The sequence below is a fragment of the Mastomys coucha genome, unplaced genomic scaffold (assembly GCF_008632895.1).
Source record: "Mastomys coucha isolate ucsf_1 unplaced genomic scaffold, UCSF_Mcou_1 pScaffold22, whole genome shotgun sequence".
NCBI classification, from domain to species: domain Eukaryota; kingdom Metazoa; phylum Chordata; class Mammalia; order Rodentia; family Muridae; genus Mastomys; species Mastomys coucha.
In genome coordinates this window covers 165989333-166001898 of record NW_022196905.1, presented here as the reverse complement: position 1 = coordinate 166001898, position 12566 = coordinate 165989333, and the positions used below count along the sequence as shown (strand labels likewise).

At 44.7% G+C, this 12566-nt stretch overlaps 1 protein-coding gene and 1 long non-coding RNA gene across 13 annotated transcripts in view; one reads left to right on the top strand and one right to left on the bottom strand.

Moving 5' to 3' along the window:
- The window catches only part of Ido2 (indoleamine 2,3-dioxygenase 2), a 95056-nt gene that overhangs the window by 6032 nt on the left and 76458 nt on the right, over positions 1-12566 (top strand). For 6 of the 12 annotated variants that reach the window (XR_004109805.1, XR_004109806.1, XM_031339312.1 and 3 more), the window contains exons 1-2: positions 2148-2198; positions 2531-2777. Coding sequence is in view for 8 of the 12 variants with exons in the window: in XM_031339312.1 (XP_031195172.1) it covers positions 2679-2777 (99 nt within the window). In the remaining 4 variants the exon portion in view is untranslated. Of the gene's footprint in view, positions 1-2147; positions 2199-2530; positions 2778-3973; positions 4054-9472; positions 9557-12566 lie in introns of those variants that run through there. The other 6 variants (XM_031339308.1, XM_031339309.1, XM_031339317.1 and 3 more) reach the window with 3 other exon arrangements.
- LOC116069033 lies at positions 576-3044 on the bottom strand. Its single transcript, XR_004109807.1, has 4 exons — positions 2513-3044; positions 1719-2052; positions 1349-1517; positions 576-623 (listed from the first exon to the last, which is right to left on the bottom strand). It is a non-coding gene; the product is annotated as an uncharacterized LOC116069033 (long non-coding RNA).

Below are 12566 nucleotides of genomic sequence, written 5' to 3'. Positions count from 1 at the left end.
AGGGGGCTTCCCTCCCCTTTCCCCAGCTTCTGATTCTATAAACCTTGTTGTTTTGGCCATGTGCTCCATTTTTGTTTGTTTGTTTGCTCTTGCTCCTAGGCTCCTCTCTTGGTCCTCTTGGCCTTCTCGTCCCTCTCTTCTCCTCCTCCCTCATTCCCTGCCACCTTCTCATGGTTCAGGCTGGACCCTTCCAGATGCCCCTGGCTCTGTTCTCTTTCATATCTACAATAAAAACCTCCTCAGCCATACCCCAGAGGGGTCACATCCTCATTTTCATTCCGGGACACATACAGAAGGGAACTGCAGCAATCAGGCTAGCAAGCATCATTTACAGAAGTAGAGGGATAGTAGTTAAATGGCAGGCGTTACCTGTAAGCTCAGAGCCACGGTCTATAGGAATTTATGGCTGGACCAGAGATGAGTTTACCTTAGGAATTTAGGTCTGGTCTAGGTGACAAGAAACCAGTTTTACCTGATACTTTTAGCACTTAAAGTATTCTTAGGGATACTTTCATAAGATGGCATAAGGAATATGCAGTAGACCACTGTACTTGTTTGCTCTTATCTTTATTACTATTATTATTGTTGTTGTTGTTGTTGTTGTTATTTTAGATGCCTGTTTTCTAATAAAAGAGAAAGGAAGGGCATGGATTTGGGTGGGGAAGTTGGGGACAGGAAACCATAATCAGAATATATTGCATGAAAAATCTATTTTCCATAAAAAAATTAATTCAATCACCAAAACCTTAAAAATTATATATGAATCTTCTTTTAATGTGATCAAAGATTTCAATCAGTATTCAGTGCTATGTGCTCCTGTGAACTGAATCAGGTCCTGGGACTGCTCTTCCAAACTGAGCTTCCAATATGCTGTTGGAACCTTCTTCTTGACTCTCCCCACGCCCAAGGCAACCTCTACTTTCAAAAGCTTACTCTGGAGCAGGAGCCATGCTCTCTCGAGGGGAAAGCCTTCTACTTGGCTATCTAACATTTTCATGTCCAAAGGAAACTCCAATTTCCAAACCCAAACTCCCAAAGGCAGTCCAAAGATCCAGAAATGAGTTTAGCCTGGACTATAGGAAGATTCCTCAGGAACCTGTGAAACTGGCTTCCCTCTACCAAAAGGAGTCATTTCCCTTACCTCTGGCAGAGGGACAAGTGACTACTGTTAGTATACAAAAGCCCATGCTGGCCTCCAGGCTCCCTCAGTATCACAAGGATCCATTACATATTTCAAAGTGCATGCTAGCATCCCAGGCCTTCCCACCTTCTCCCCTCCTCTCACTCCCTCCAGCTCATGAGCTTCCCTTCCCCCAGCTGCTCATCCTTATAACCCAGCTAATCTTACCATGCTCTGCTTCTGCTGGGCTCACGATGTTTTCTCTCCATCTCCAGTTATTTCTGCTCTCTCACAGACAGCTCTGGCTATGTGCGGTCTGCTGGCCAGGTTCAGTCTGTTTTTTTCTTTCTCTGCTCTGAATTCTTCCAGATTCCTTTGGATATTTTCTCTCTCATATCTAAAATAAAAGGAAGAAAGAGAGAAAGAAAAAGAAAGAAAGAAGTAGAGAAGGGGGAGGACCTTCCCTTTCACCATATTGTAGAGTGGTCATATTGGCAATTTCTTTACTGTAACTTCCTTGTATACAAATATCAAGTTGTCAGCTCTGAAATCCTATATATACAAACAACACTAAACAGACTGTGAAGGCTGCACTCACATATTTATATGTGTTAGTTAGAAGGCGGCTCGTTTCTGGACAGATCATGCCAGGGCAGCACTGTCTCACGTGAAGAGGTTTTATTTGATCGATGGGGGGGAGGGGGGAGAAATCGAGGAAGAGGAGAAAGAGGAAAAAGGGGGCAAGGGGTCAGGGTCTCAGTCTTTTATTCGGTCTGTCATAGGTGCCAGTAATGAGTGATGCACACAGGTGAGGCACATGCCTGCCCGGAGTATATGGTGGTTGCCATGGCAACAGACGCAAGCGGGTCCTTGTCACCTAGGGATGACATCATAGCTGGATTCAGAGGCTGATTATAAGATGGTTTCTGATGCTAACAATACATGTATATTTACAAAGAAAAAGGCCATAAATTTGAAAAGAGGGAAGGAAGGGGGGAAGGAAAGAAGGAAGGAAGGAAGGAAAGAAGGAAGGAAAGAAAGAACATGGGAGGGTTTGAAGAGAGGAAAGGGAAGAATGGTATAATTATATTTTAATTTCAGTAGATAAATACATTTTCAAACATAAAAAGCCAATAAAACTGACTCCTGGTTTAGTAATTTTGATACACTGTCAGAATCCCTTAGGACCTAAACTCCTGTTGGGTATGGATCTGAACAGTCACAGCTGAATAGCCACAGCTGAGTCAAGTTTCTAGTCTTCCTATTTGTCTCTGGATTTAAAAGCCACTTTCTCATATTTTACTAATGAGAAAGGAAAAGGTGTGGGGGCTTCTCTTGGAGTCAGCTTGTTTGCTTATGTGTTTTAATTCCTAATCTTCATTGTTGACTTACTGCTTGGCTTTCTTTCAGAATAGATGTGTGGCCATCCTGGAGTTCAGCCTGGGGGCAAGGTTCTCCCCTCCTGCTGGAGCACTGCACAGCTACAACCACCACGGAAGCCAGCGGGGCGAGCTCCCTGAACCTGGGCATTCCTCCCGTAGAGACCTCAAGTGAAAACATGGAGCCTGAAGGTCAGAGCGTGAAGCGGCTGGCACCATTGTCCTTGGGAAGATATCACATTTCTGGGGAGTACGGCTTTCTCCTTCCCAATCCTCTGGTAAGGCTTGGCTGGTCCTGGCCAGCACGCACGCCTGGATTGTTTGCTTTTGCCTTCTGTGGTTATTACAAGGGTCAGTGTAAGCCACCAGCTGGAGGGAAGCTGGGAATACAGTCCTATGGTTCCTGGAAGAGCAGTGGTAACTGCTGCTGGGGACAGCACAAAGCCAGTGTCCCCCGCCGGTCCCTTAAATATATGGTAGTGAGCCCCGACTAAGCAGAAGCAAAGGTGAGGTCAGAGAAAAGCGATTGGATGGAGACACGCGGAAAGGACAATTAGAACCCTGTAACTACAGCAAAGAGCTGCGGACATGCGCACAAGTGTAACACAGAATACTGGGGTCACCCCACTGGAGATTCGCTCTGCTTTGGAGACAAGTTTGCCATGCACCCCAGCCGACAGAGCCAAAGAAAGGGCTTAGCCTTCTGTGTTGATGCAAACCAGTTTATCTTACTTACTGGTGACAGCAGAGACAATGGGAGACCTGCAGTGTTTTTAGAGCCAGTAAAAAAGATTAGATGTTATCGGGAATTTCCAATCCTCAGGAGGAACTTTGGAAAACAAATAGGCCCGACCAAATGCACGAATGCACGCACTCCTACTTGCCAGGCAATCTGTAGGAGACCTGCTCTTGTTAAATGTAGTCTGAGCTTGGAAGATGTGTCCCCACAAAGTGCTAGTGGCAAAGGCAATGCTCTTGGCATCTTTTAAAAATTGACCGTACATTAGGGAGGGTGAAGGCCACTGAGTTAAAAGTCCAGGGACCCAATGTTGCAGCCATGGTAACTGCTAATCGGCACCAACATCCTGACTCACCTAGTTCCTCTCTTACTGTGATTAAAAATATCAGGGTCTCAATATTTATGTAGCCCAGGCTGGCCACTTGCCTCAGTTTCCTTACCGCTGGGATTATAGATAAGCTCTCACACCAGATCTCTTTGTATTGAATGTTACTGGAGGGATCTAATTGAAGAGAACAACTAAGTTCTCTACAGAGAGCTTTCAGCTATGACCGGGTGGATTAACTGGGTTACCTGAAAGGGGGCTGGAAGTGAAAAAGGATGGGGAGGGGGTCAAGAGAAGGATGAAGCCAAGACAGAAGTTTCTGATCAAAGCTCAAAGTTCAATTTTCATCACTGTGTTATACAGGGGAAGCCCACAGACCCCATCCTTTGTTTCAGCTGGACTGAGGTGCAAAGCAAGCTCAGCAGGTGGTCAACTCCTCAAAGCTCCAGTAGGAAACAGCTTTGCCCGAAGGCCAGCCGAATTGAGCTAGGTTGTAAAACTATCCTGGGTTTGTTTAGCTTACTCAAGGCTGGGAGAAGGACACGAGAGTCTTTGTGCTGGGAATTGGTTCCTCAGAGAGTCCTCAGGGGATATGTTGAAGGGGTGTGTGGGCTCTGAAGGCTTCTTCCCCCAAAGGGTCCTCTCTCTATGCCAACAGATTTTTCATAGTGTCTCTCTCCGTGTCTCTGTTTTTGTCTCTCTGTCTCTGTCTGTCTGTCTGTCTGTCTGTCTGTCTGTCTCTCTCTCTCTCTCTCTCTCTCTCTCTCTCTCTCTGTGTGTGTGTGTGTGTGTGTGTGTATGCGCACGCACGCATGTGCACACACCCCCGTGTATGTATTCAGAAGGCAGTAGGATCAGATCCTGAACTACACATGACGAGATCCTGTGACTCTGTCTCAAAACAGAGGCACAACCAAAGTCTCAACCAAGGAAAACACCACAAGGCAAACTCCAGTCTGGGTGTGAGGCCTTAGTGCAGCGTATTCTGTCCTTCTGAGTTTACAGGAGAGGAAGGGGGTGTGAGGCCTTAGTGCAGCGTATTCTGTCCTTCTAAGTTTACAGGAGAGGAAGGGGGTGTGAGGCCTTAGTGCAGCGTATTCTGTCCTTCTGAGTTTACAGGAGAGGAAGGGGGTGTGAGGTCTTAGTGCAGCATATTCTGTCCTTCTGAGTTTACAGGAGAGGAAGGGCTGGTGGCAGACACTCCCTTCATTACTGGGCATGGGTCCTGAGTTTGGAAAGAGAGCACCGCCGAGCAGAGGAACGTCAGGTCAGGGCATACCTACTGGGTTTTCTGGGCTGCTTTCCTCTTTGTAAATACTGGGACCCGATAAGACACAATGGCAACAGCAAGCTTTCCTTCTACTTGTTAGAAGGGATCTGTGGTATGGTGTGGTGGATGGGCACCCCTTAAAAGAGATCCCTAGTGCTGCTCACACAGAAAGGAAATATCCCCTGTCCCACCCAGCTACACGTTCATAGCCCAGGGATTTCAATATGATTCTTTGTTTCTGGCTTAATTTTCTTTCATCCCTGTGAGGACTTTCAGTGTCTTTTTTTGGTAAAGGAGGAGGAAGAAACTTTGATTAGAATCAGGTCCTGGCTGCCCCAAAGGCCAAGACAGACTCCGTTGGGCCTCACTGGACAAACAGTCCTGTAACATTACACTAGTTGGGAAAGAGCAGTGGGTGTGGCCCAGCCCAGTGCTCCAGGGCACAGCCAAGCCCTGCTCTTCTCAGGCCAAGGGCAAGCGAATTGCAAGCGAGCAGATCTTCACCATCTCTTTTAGAAAGTCTCACTGAAGAAAGTGTAGTTGGCTAGCGAGTTCAAGGGTGTTTATTACCCTGTCCAGATGTTTCTATCAATTCAAAGACTTCCAGTTTTTAGTGTCTCTGTAGAACTTTGCTCTCCTCGAATCTGTAAAAACCCAAGAATTCTTGGCTAAGACATCTGTCCTCTGTGTGTGTCCTGGAGGACACCGAAACATCTTTTTCAGATGAAGAATGGGAGGAAATCAGTTTGCAGGAGAGGAGGCAGCAAGAGGCAGGGTTGCAGCAGAGCTATGACCCAGAGTGTCCGGCTTGCTCTGGAAATTGATTTAACACCCTCCCTAAACACGACATGACTGCTACTTGAGTCATTTCCTTCCACAGCCCTAAGGGCAGGGCAGGTTAGAGCAGTGGGTCCTGGGCTGTGGGTTGAGACCATTAGGGGAGTTTTAACAAAGGATCCAGATGCCAGAGCCCCACCCTATTTATTCAGACTCCATACCCAAGAGCTGTAAGCACAGAATGCCAGACAGAGAGAACAAACTAGCAAAGCCAGCCATGAAGGTGCTACGGCCAACAGAGACTCCTAAGTGCAAAAATAAATAAACTGATGACATGCCCACTCCATGCTTAAGGGAAAAATTCTCATTGTAGATGGGGGTGGGGTGGGGAGGGAGGGAGAGGCGGGGGAGAACAATCAGAGGCACCTGGACGATTCCATAGTAGAGAGAGAAAGCAGACTGAAGATGGCCACCAGACTGGACATGGCTACGGCTGTCTGGGAGGGAAGGAAGAACAGCAGACGTCGGAGAATAGAGAAAACCTAGTGAGAGAAACAGGAGGGGGTGGGGATGGATGGAGAGAAGTTGGCAACGATAGCCTGATAGCCAGGTTCTAAGAAGAATGAGGGAGGGGGGAGTCTATGAGATGGAGGGCGTGTAGGGTAGGGAGGACCTGAGAAGGGACAGATGCTAGCAGGGACTTTGAAATGAACTTGTGATAGAAGGAGACTGGAGGCCATAGGTGACCCTATATGTCCCTTTAGGTAGAGGGAAACCAGTGGCAAGAGTCCCTGAGGAAAGCTGGCTTTTATCTAACCCCTAGAAACCCTCTTGTGAAGCTCAGTTCTGGATATTTGGACTGCCTTTTGGAGTTTGGGGAACTGGAGTTTCCTTTGGACCTGACATTCGGGAGACATTGCACATGAACCATAGACTGACAGGAATGGCCATAAGGATTCTCTCTGGGTGACCAACATGTCCCTTCTCATTCAGAAATTCTAAGCACTTGGTTGAAGCATTGGGCCACAGCTGGACAGAAGACCAGGTACAAAATTAATTGCCATGGACAGCTGTACATTTCAGACAAGACAGAAAGGAAGAGGCCTAATGTTGCCCCTGAAATATGAGGTTGTCACCAACGATCTCTGGGCACATCAGAATAGTCAGACCGGGAACTTGAACGCAATGAATCCAGAATCCATAGTAGAGACAAAGAGGCCAGGTGGCATAATGGTTAATGTTGACCAAGGCTGGAAAATGTGTATGGAAATAAGAGAGAATGTAATAAGTAAAATGGGGTTTGTGCTTCTGCTAGTATTAAAGAACAAAAAGAAAAGAAAATGGTGGAGAAACAACAGAGAAAGAAATAGTCAGGCTTGAATTGAAAAATAAAAGAAATAAAAAGGAAATGAAAAGGTAAAGGACATGACTGGTCCCAGGTTTCTGCACCAGATGAATTTAAAAAATAAAAAAAGAAAAGAAAAGAAAAAGAGAAAAATGAAAGGAAAAACAAAAAAAAGACAGAAAAAAAGGAAAGAAAGGCAGAGATGGGGGGGGGTGGTGGCTACTCCTAGTTACCCTGGAGGAGAAGGTTTACAGTAGATGAAAGGGAAAGCATGGCTAGAGGCAGGGACATCTAGGAAGGTCCAGAGTGGCTTCGACCCTGAGCCAGGTGAGGAGAGGGAGGACAATAGTGCAGCCCAGCCCCCAGGCTAGAGAAGTTTAGGGCAGGGGCAGGATTTGCCAGCCCATAGGCACTGTAACGGGCAGGGACTAAGGGATGCCTAGAGAACCTGGTGGCCGCTTTGATATGTTAAGTAGGCACCTCAGCCTTTTGTCTTGGGTTTGAAACCCAGAGGGCCTAAGCAGGCTGAACCAATAAAGCCCAACTTGGAAAGCAGAGGTTTTTTTACAAAGGGAAAGAACCAAAAATGTCCTCTCTCATCTAGCAAGACACCCAGGCTGCAAAGAGACTTAAGACAATCTGGGGAGCAGGGATAGGACACACCCTGAGAAGGGATACTCAAATCAGCACTGGAAAATATGTGTCTAATACAGGAGGCTCCCAAGATGTACTGGTTTCCTAGCACAGCCATAAAATGGCTAGCTATTTTAGAACAGTAACCAATTCTCTGAACTCCTCCAGCCTGTCCCCTAGTTTCAGTCCAACACTTCTCCCAACCCTTTCTCCCTCAATTTCCTAACAGTCTTCTTAAACAATCCCTTCTCACCATTTTCCCAAGAGTAGCCACTCCAACCGATAACAACCACTCTGGCCCAGATCCGCTCAGCTCAGCTTCTCTTGGCTCAACTGTCTCCCAACCACACCTTCTGCACCAACTGCCTTCTCTTCTCACTCTGCTAGCCCAATCTCCTTCTTTCCTGCCTCAGCTGGCACTTTTATACTCTATCCTGTTCCCAGAAATCCAATTCTTTTTTTTTTTTCCAAGACAGGGTTTCTCTGTATATTCTTGACTGTCCCGGAACTCATTCTGTAGACCAGGCTGGCCTCGAATTCAGAAATCAGCCTGGCTCTGCCTCCCAAGTGCTGGGATTAAAGGCGTGCGCCACACTGCCCGGCTAGTCAACTCCAGTTGACTAGCAACTGGGACCCTTTAAAGACCCAGGAGCAGAAGATAAATCATGTTATAGTTACATATTACCCAAACTCAGGTGAGCTAAACCAGTGGAGACTTAGTCTGCTTCCTGGAAATGGGAATTAAGGTGCTGGTCTGCAGCACTTCCCCACAAAGCCTGCAGTGCAGGATCTGTCCAGGCCTTTCCCAGGCTCTGGTAGCTTCAACATCTTCCTGGCTATTGGCTCCTGGCACTCCCCCCCCCCCAACCCCCATCCCTCATCTGGCATGTGCTGCTCAGTGTCTCCTCCCCTGATGGTTTTTCTTTTCTTTCTTTTTTTAATAAAGTTTTATTATTATTTATTTTTATGTATAAGAGTACACACTGTAGTTGTACAGATAGTTGTGAGCCTTCATCTGGTTGTTGGGAATTGGCTTTTAGTACCCCTGCTGGCTCCAGTCAACCCCGTGCTCGCTCGACCCCAAGGTTTTTCTTTTCTTAGAAGGACACTACTCACTGGTTTTTAAGACCCAAGCTCATCCCAAATAATCTCATCAGTAAAGATCTCTCTCCAAATAGTGTCACATCCTTAGCTCCTAAGGGGACATATTTGTGTTTTAAGACTTGGGGCAAAATATGAGCAGATGGTGCAGTCTTAGGGATGCTTACTGAACTGTCTTGTCCTGATCCTTCAGGAATGAAAGGGGGAAAACCCCATGGCAATGACAAGCAAGAATGTAAAATATCAGTGGTCACCAAGGGGCTCGGGAATGTAATCACTGATTGAATAAATTCTTACTATGTATGAAGACCATGCCAAACATAGAAAGAAATAACAAAAATTAAAGATTAAAAGTAAATAAGTTGGCCAGATGTCATGGCAAATGCCTGCATTCCTAGCAACTAGCAGGCCGGAGCAGGAAGGTGTCAAGTTCAAGGCCTGCCTGTAACATAGAACAAGTTTGATGCCAGCCTGAAATATGTAGACAAACAAAACAAAACAAAGGACATCGAAGAATCAATAACAAATGTGCAGGGAACACACACGATAGGGGCGGAGGTTGTTTTTTTAATTCTCCTTCTCTTTTTCTTCTTCTTGTTTGTTTGTTTGTTCTATGTTTGCTTTTGTTTTTTCAAGACAGGGTTTCTCCATGTAGCCATCTCTGGCTGTCCTGGGAACTCACTCTGTAGATCAGGCTGTCTTCAAACTCAGAGATCTGCTTGCCTCTGGCTTCTTAAGGCCAGCCTACCTCTAAGACAAGGACTAAGGCAGTCTGTCTCATGTGGAAGGTTCTAGTCTAGAAGAATCTCAGCAGGAGGGCCTGACACAGGAAGGACTGGTATCACTGCACAACAAAGAGAAGTTGAGGTAAGGGGCATTAAATTCCCAGGAGAAGCTGGGTGAGCAGTGAGAGGCCATGTGAGACTATTTCTATAAAACATACTTTAAATTCCATTCTTAATGTTTTATATATAATACATATTTACATTATCAATGTTAAGGAAAACTGTACAAAAGAAAGAAAAGGATGCCTGGGTTTTTCTTACCTGTTATCTTGGATCTAGCAGGATTACTATAGAATCATGGGTGTCCGATAGGACAGGCATTCTGTCAGGAGTCATCATGGGACAAGCTAATAACAAGCAGGTAATCATCCTGAGATGGCCTGCTTCAGATTATTATATAATCTGTGACAGGTTCACTCTTTTTTAGCAAGGCTGTAAGGAATTCATTTTATGAAAGATTCCTGCTATTAATACGCTTTTCCTGTTATTATTAAACATATATAACAATCACTGAGTAATAACCCACCCCTTTGGAGCAGATCTCTGCAGATCCTCTGAAGATGTCTTGTAGTGATGTTATATAGACAAATAGATGACTTAAGTCTTAATGATGATCCTATAAGAATTCCTAAAATTATATCTGTGATTATTCAGCTCTTTTATAGTGGGGCTGCTATTAGGTCCTTTTCTGATGAGAAGAACTCTTCAGCCTCCCAAGTGTCACCAGTTAATTGCTCTTAGATAATAACCAGACGTTCTCCTACGCAGAGCATATTCCAAGAGGTTGTAAAGCAATTAACCAAAGGTCATAAAAATAGAAATAACGATTAATTATAGGTGCTAAGACAGAAGATAAAATATTGACTGGGTTTAATCTATACAAAACTTCACTAATAACTTAGTTATCATTTTAAACCTTCGGTGAACCTGTGGTACTGAGACAGGTGATGGATGTTTAACCAGATAATGTAAACATCCTCAATTTATGATTTGATTTTTTGTGTGAACTTGTGATGAACTTTGTAACATATGATCATGCATTCTGAAAGATGTATAAGTACTGAGGATAAAGAGAAGGAGTAGAATATTTTCCCTTTTCCCCTCCTGGAAGAATCTTTTCCCTGAGTAGAATTTTTGCCCCCTTAGGGAATTTTTCTCCTTCCCCGCTTAGGATCTTTCTGCCTTTCCCCTTACTTAGCTTTCATAGGAAACTTTTTACAACTTAGTAATAAATGCTATAATCACTTTTCTAAGTGTCTCTCTCTCTTCCTGTGACTTCTGACTAGTAAGTAGATTGGAGGTTAGAGCTGGGAAGTTCCTGCTGAGATGGTACAAAGACTATTTACTTTATCTTTTGCTGTTTGAGGAAGAGGTGCTAAAGTGCCAGAAACTGCAGTTTCTGCAGATCCAAAGAGGATCACAGAAGGCAGGTCAGCTACAGTAGCATGGTAACTTAGACTTAGATAAGTAAACTGTTTATTATTATACAGCAACCATGTGTGTGCAACCGTAAATATCTCGTAAGAAACCTCTTACCCCTGAATCTTGTAGGACCAAGTCTTACCCTGCTTTTCTCCCTCTGCTTCCTCAAGAAGAACTGATGAGGAAGAAGAACCCCCCCCCCCCGGGCTGGCCCCAGGCAGCATTCCTGTGTTTTATGTAATATCTGCTGCTGAGCAGGGAATAATATCTGACATCATATGTTACTTACATTTTTGAGCTTATGTTGAGTGAAAACTATAATATTCATCCCTCGTCACCACCCACAGGAGACCAAGGCATGTGGATCTCTGTGAGCTTGGGGCCAGCCTGGTTCACATCGTGAGTTGCAGGCCAGCCAGGGTTACATAGCAGAACTTTGTCTCAAAATATACAATAATGATAATATTCAATATTATATATAATACTATAGTTTATAATAAATAACAATAATCACTAGTATTAAAATAAAAAGAAAATATAAAACCATGCTTGCAAAATATTGCTTTATAGGACATTATTTGCGTGTGTTTTAACCTGGCAAATGCACATCAGCATTCTTTCTCAAAACTTAGCTCCACTCAAGGCCTCCTTGACCTGCTATGTTGGTTACCCAGCACTAAGGATCTAAGTGGATTCTTGGCATACCATTTACATTGTAGACTGCACTCTGTAATGTTTTTTTCTTTTACATTTACTTTTTAACTTAGATAAATAAGCATAAACTAGGACATTTATCTGTGGGTGAAGGCTGGAGAGAGAGAAAGGCCAAAGATTTTATTGTTCCCATTCACCCCACTTCTGGGTCTTTTGGCTTTCAGAATAAAAGACAAAATCAACCACAAATAAATAAACAAATACCCCACAACATTTGAGACATCCAACTTCCTCTTCTTTGGCACTTGCTCTTTATATTGCACCCCTTCTCTCTTCCGTGTGTTTATCCTGGATGAGTATTGGAAAGTTTCTGTGAACTTTGTGTCAGAAGGGGTTTGGCCTGGCCACCGAGCACATGTGCTACAGAGGGAGAGTTAACATCCCCTCCCCCACCCGGAGCCTTAGCTGCCTCCTCAGTTCCTGTAAGATGTCCCCTGGCAAGCAACAGAAGCTGGGAGGGGTTTGTTTGCATTCGCAGTTCAGCAGAAGTCATGGTGGCCTGAACTGAACTAACTCATCTGGCCACGTTGCGCCCACAGCCACGCAGTAGAGAGAGATGGATGGTGGGTCTTAGCTGACTTTCTCATTGTTCCATAGTCTAGGGTCCCAGCCCACTCAAGGATGCTGCCAACAGCCATCCTAACTAGATAACCTCTCCCAGCTGTGCCCAGAGGCACAACTCTCCTTGATTCTAGACCCCGTCTGACTGACAGCCAATACTAACTGTTACACTTTCTGTATGACAATGTGGAAAGAACAAAAGAGGAGCCTCATGACACAAACGCCCACGGATTAAAGCCAAGCATCAGTATGAAGACTAGAAATAATATAAAAAATGACTTTGGGAAGAGGGGAAACTTTTAAGTATGATTTAAGACCAGGAAAATGAGTGAGATATGGTTTGTTTCATTATTCCATTAGGGACAGCTATTTAAAATATACATAAAAGACACTAT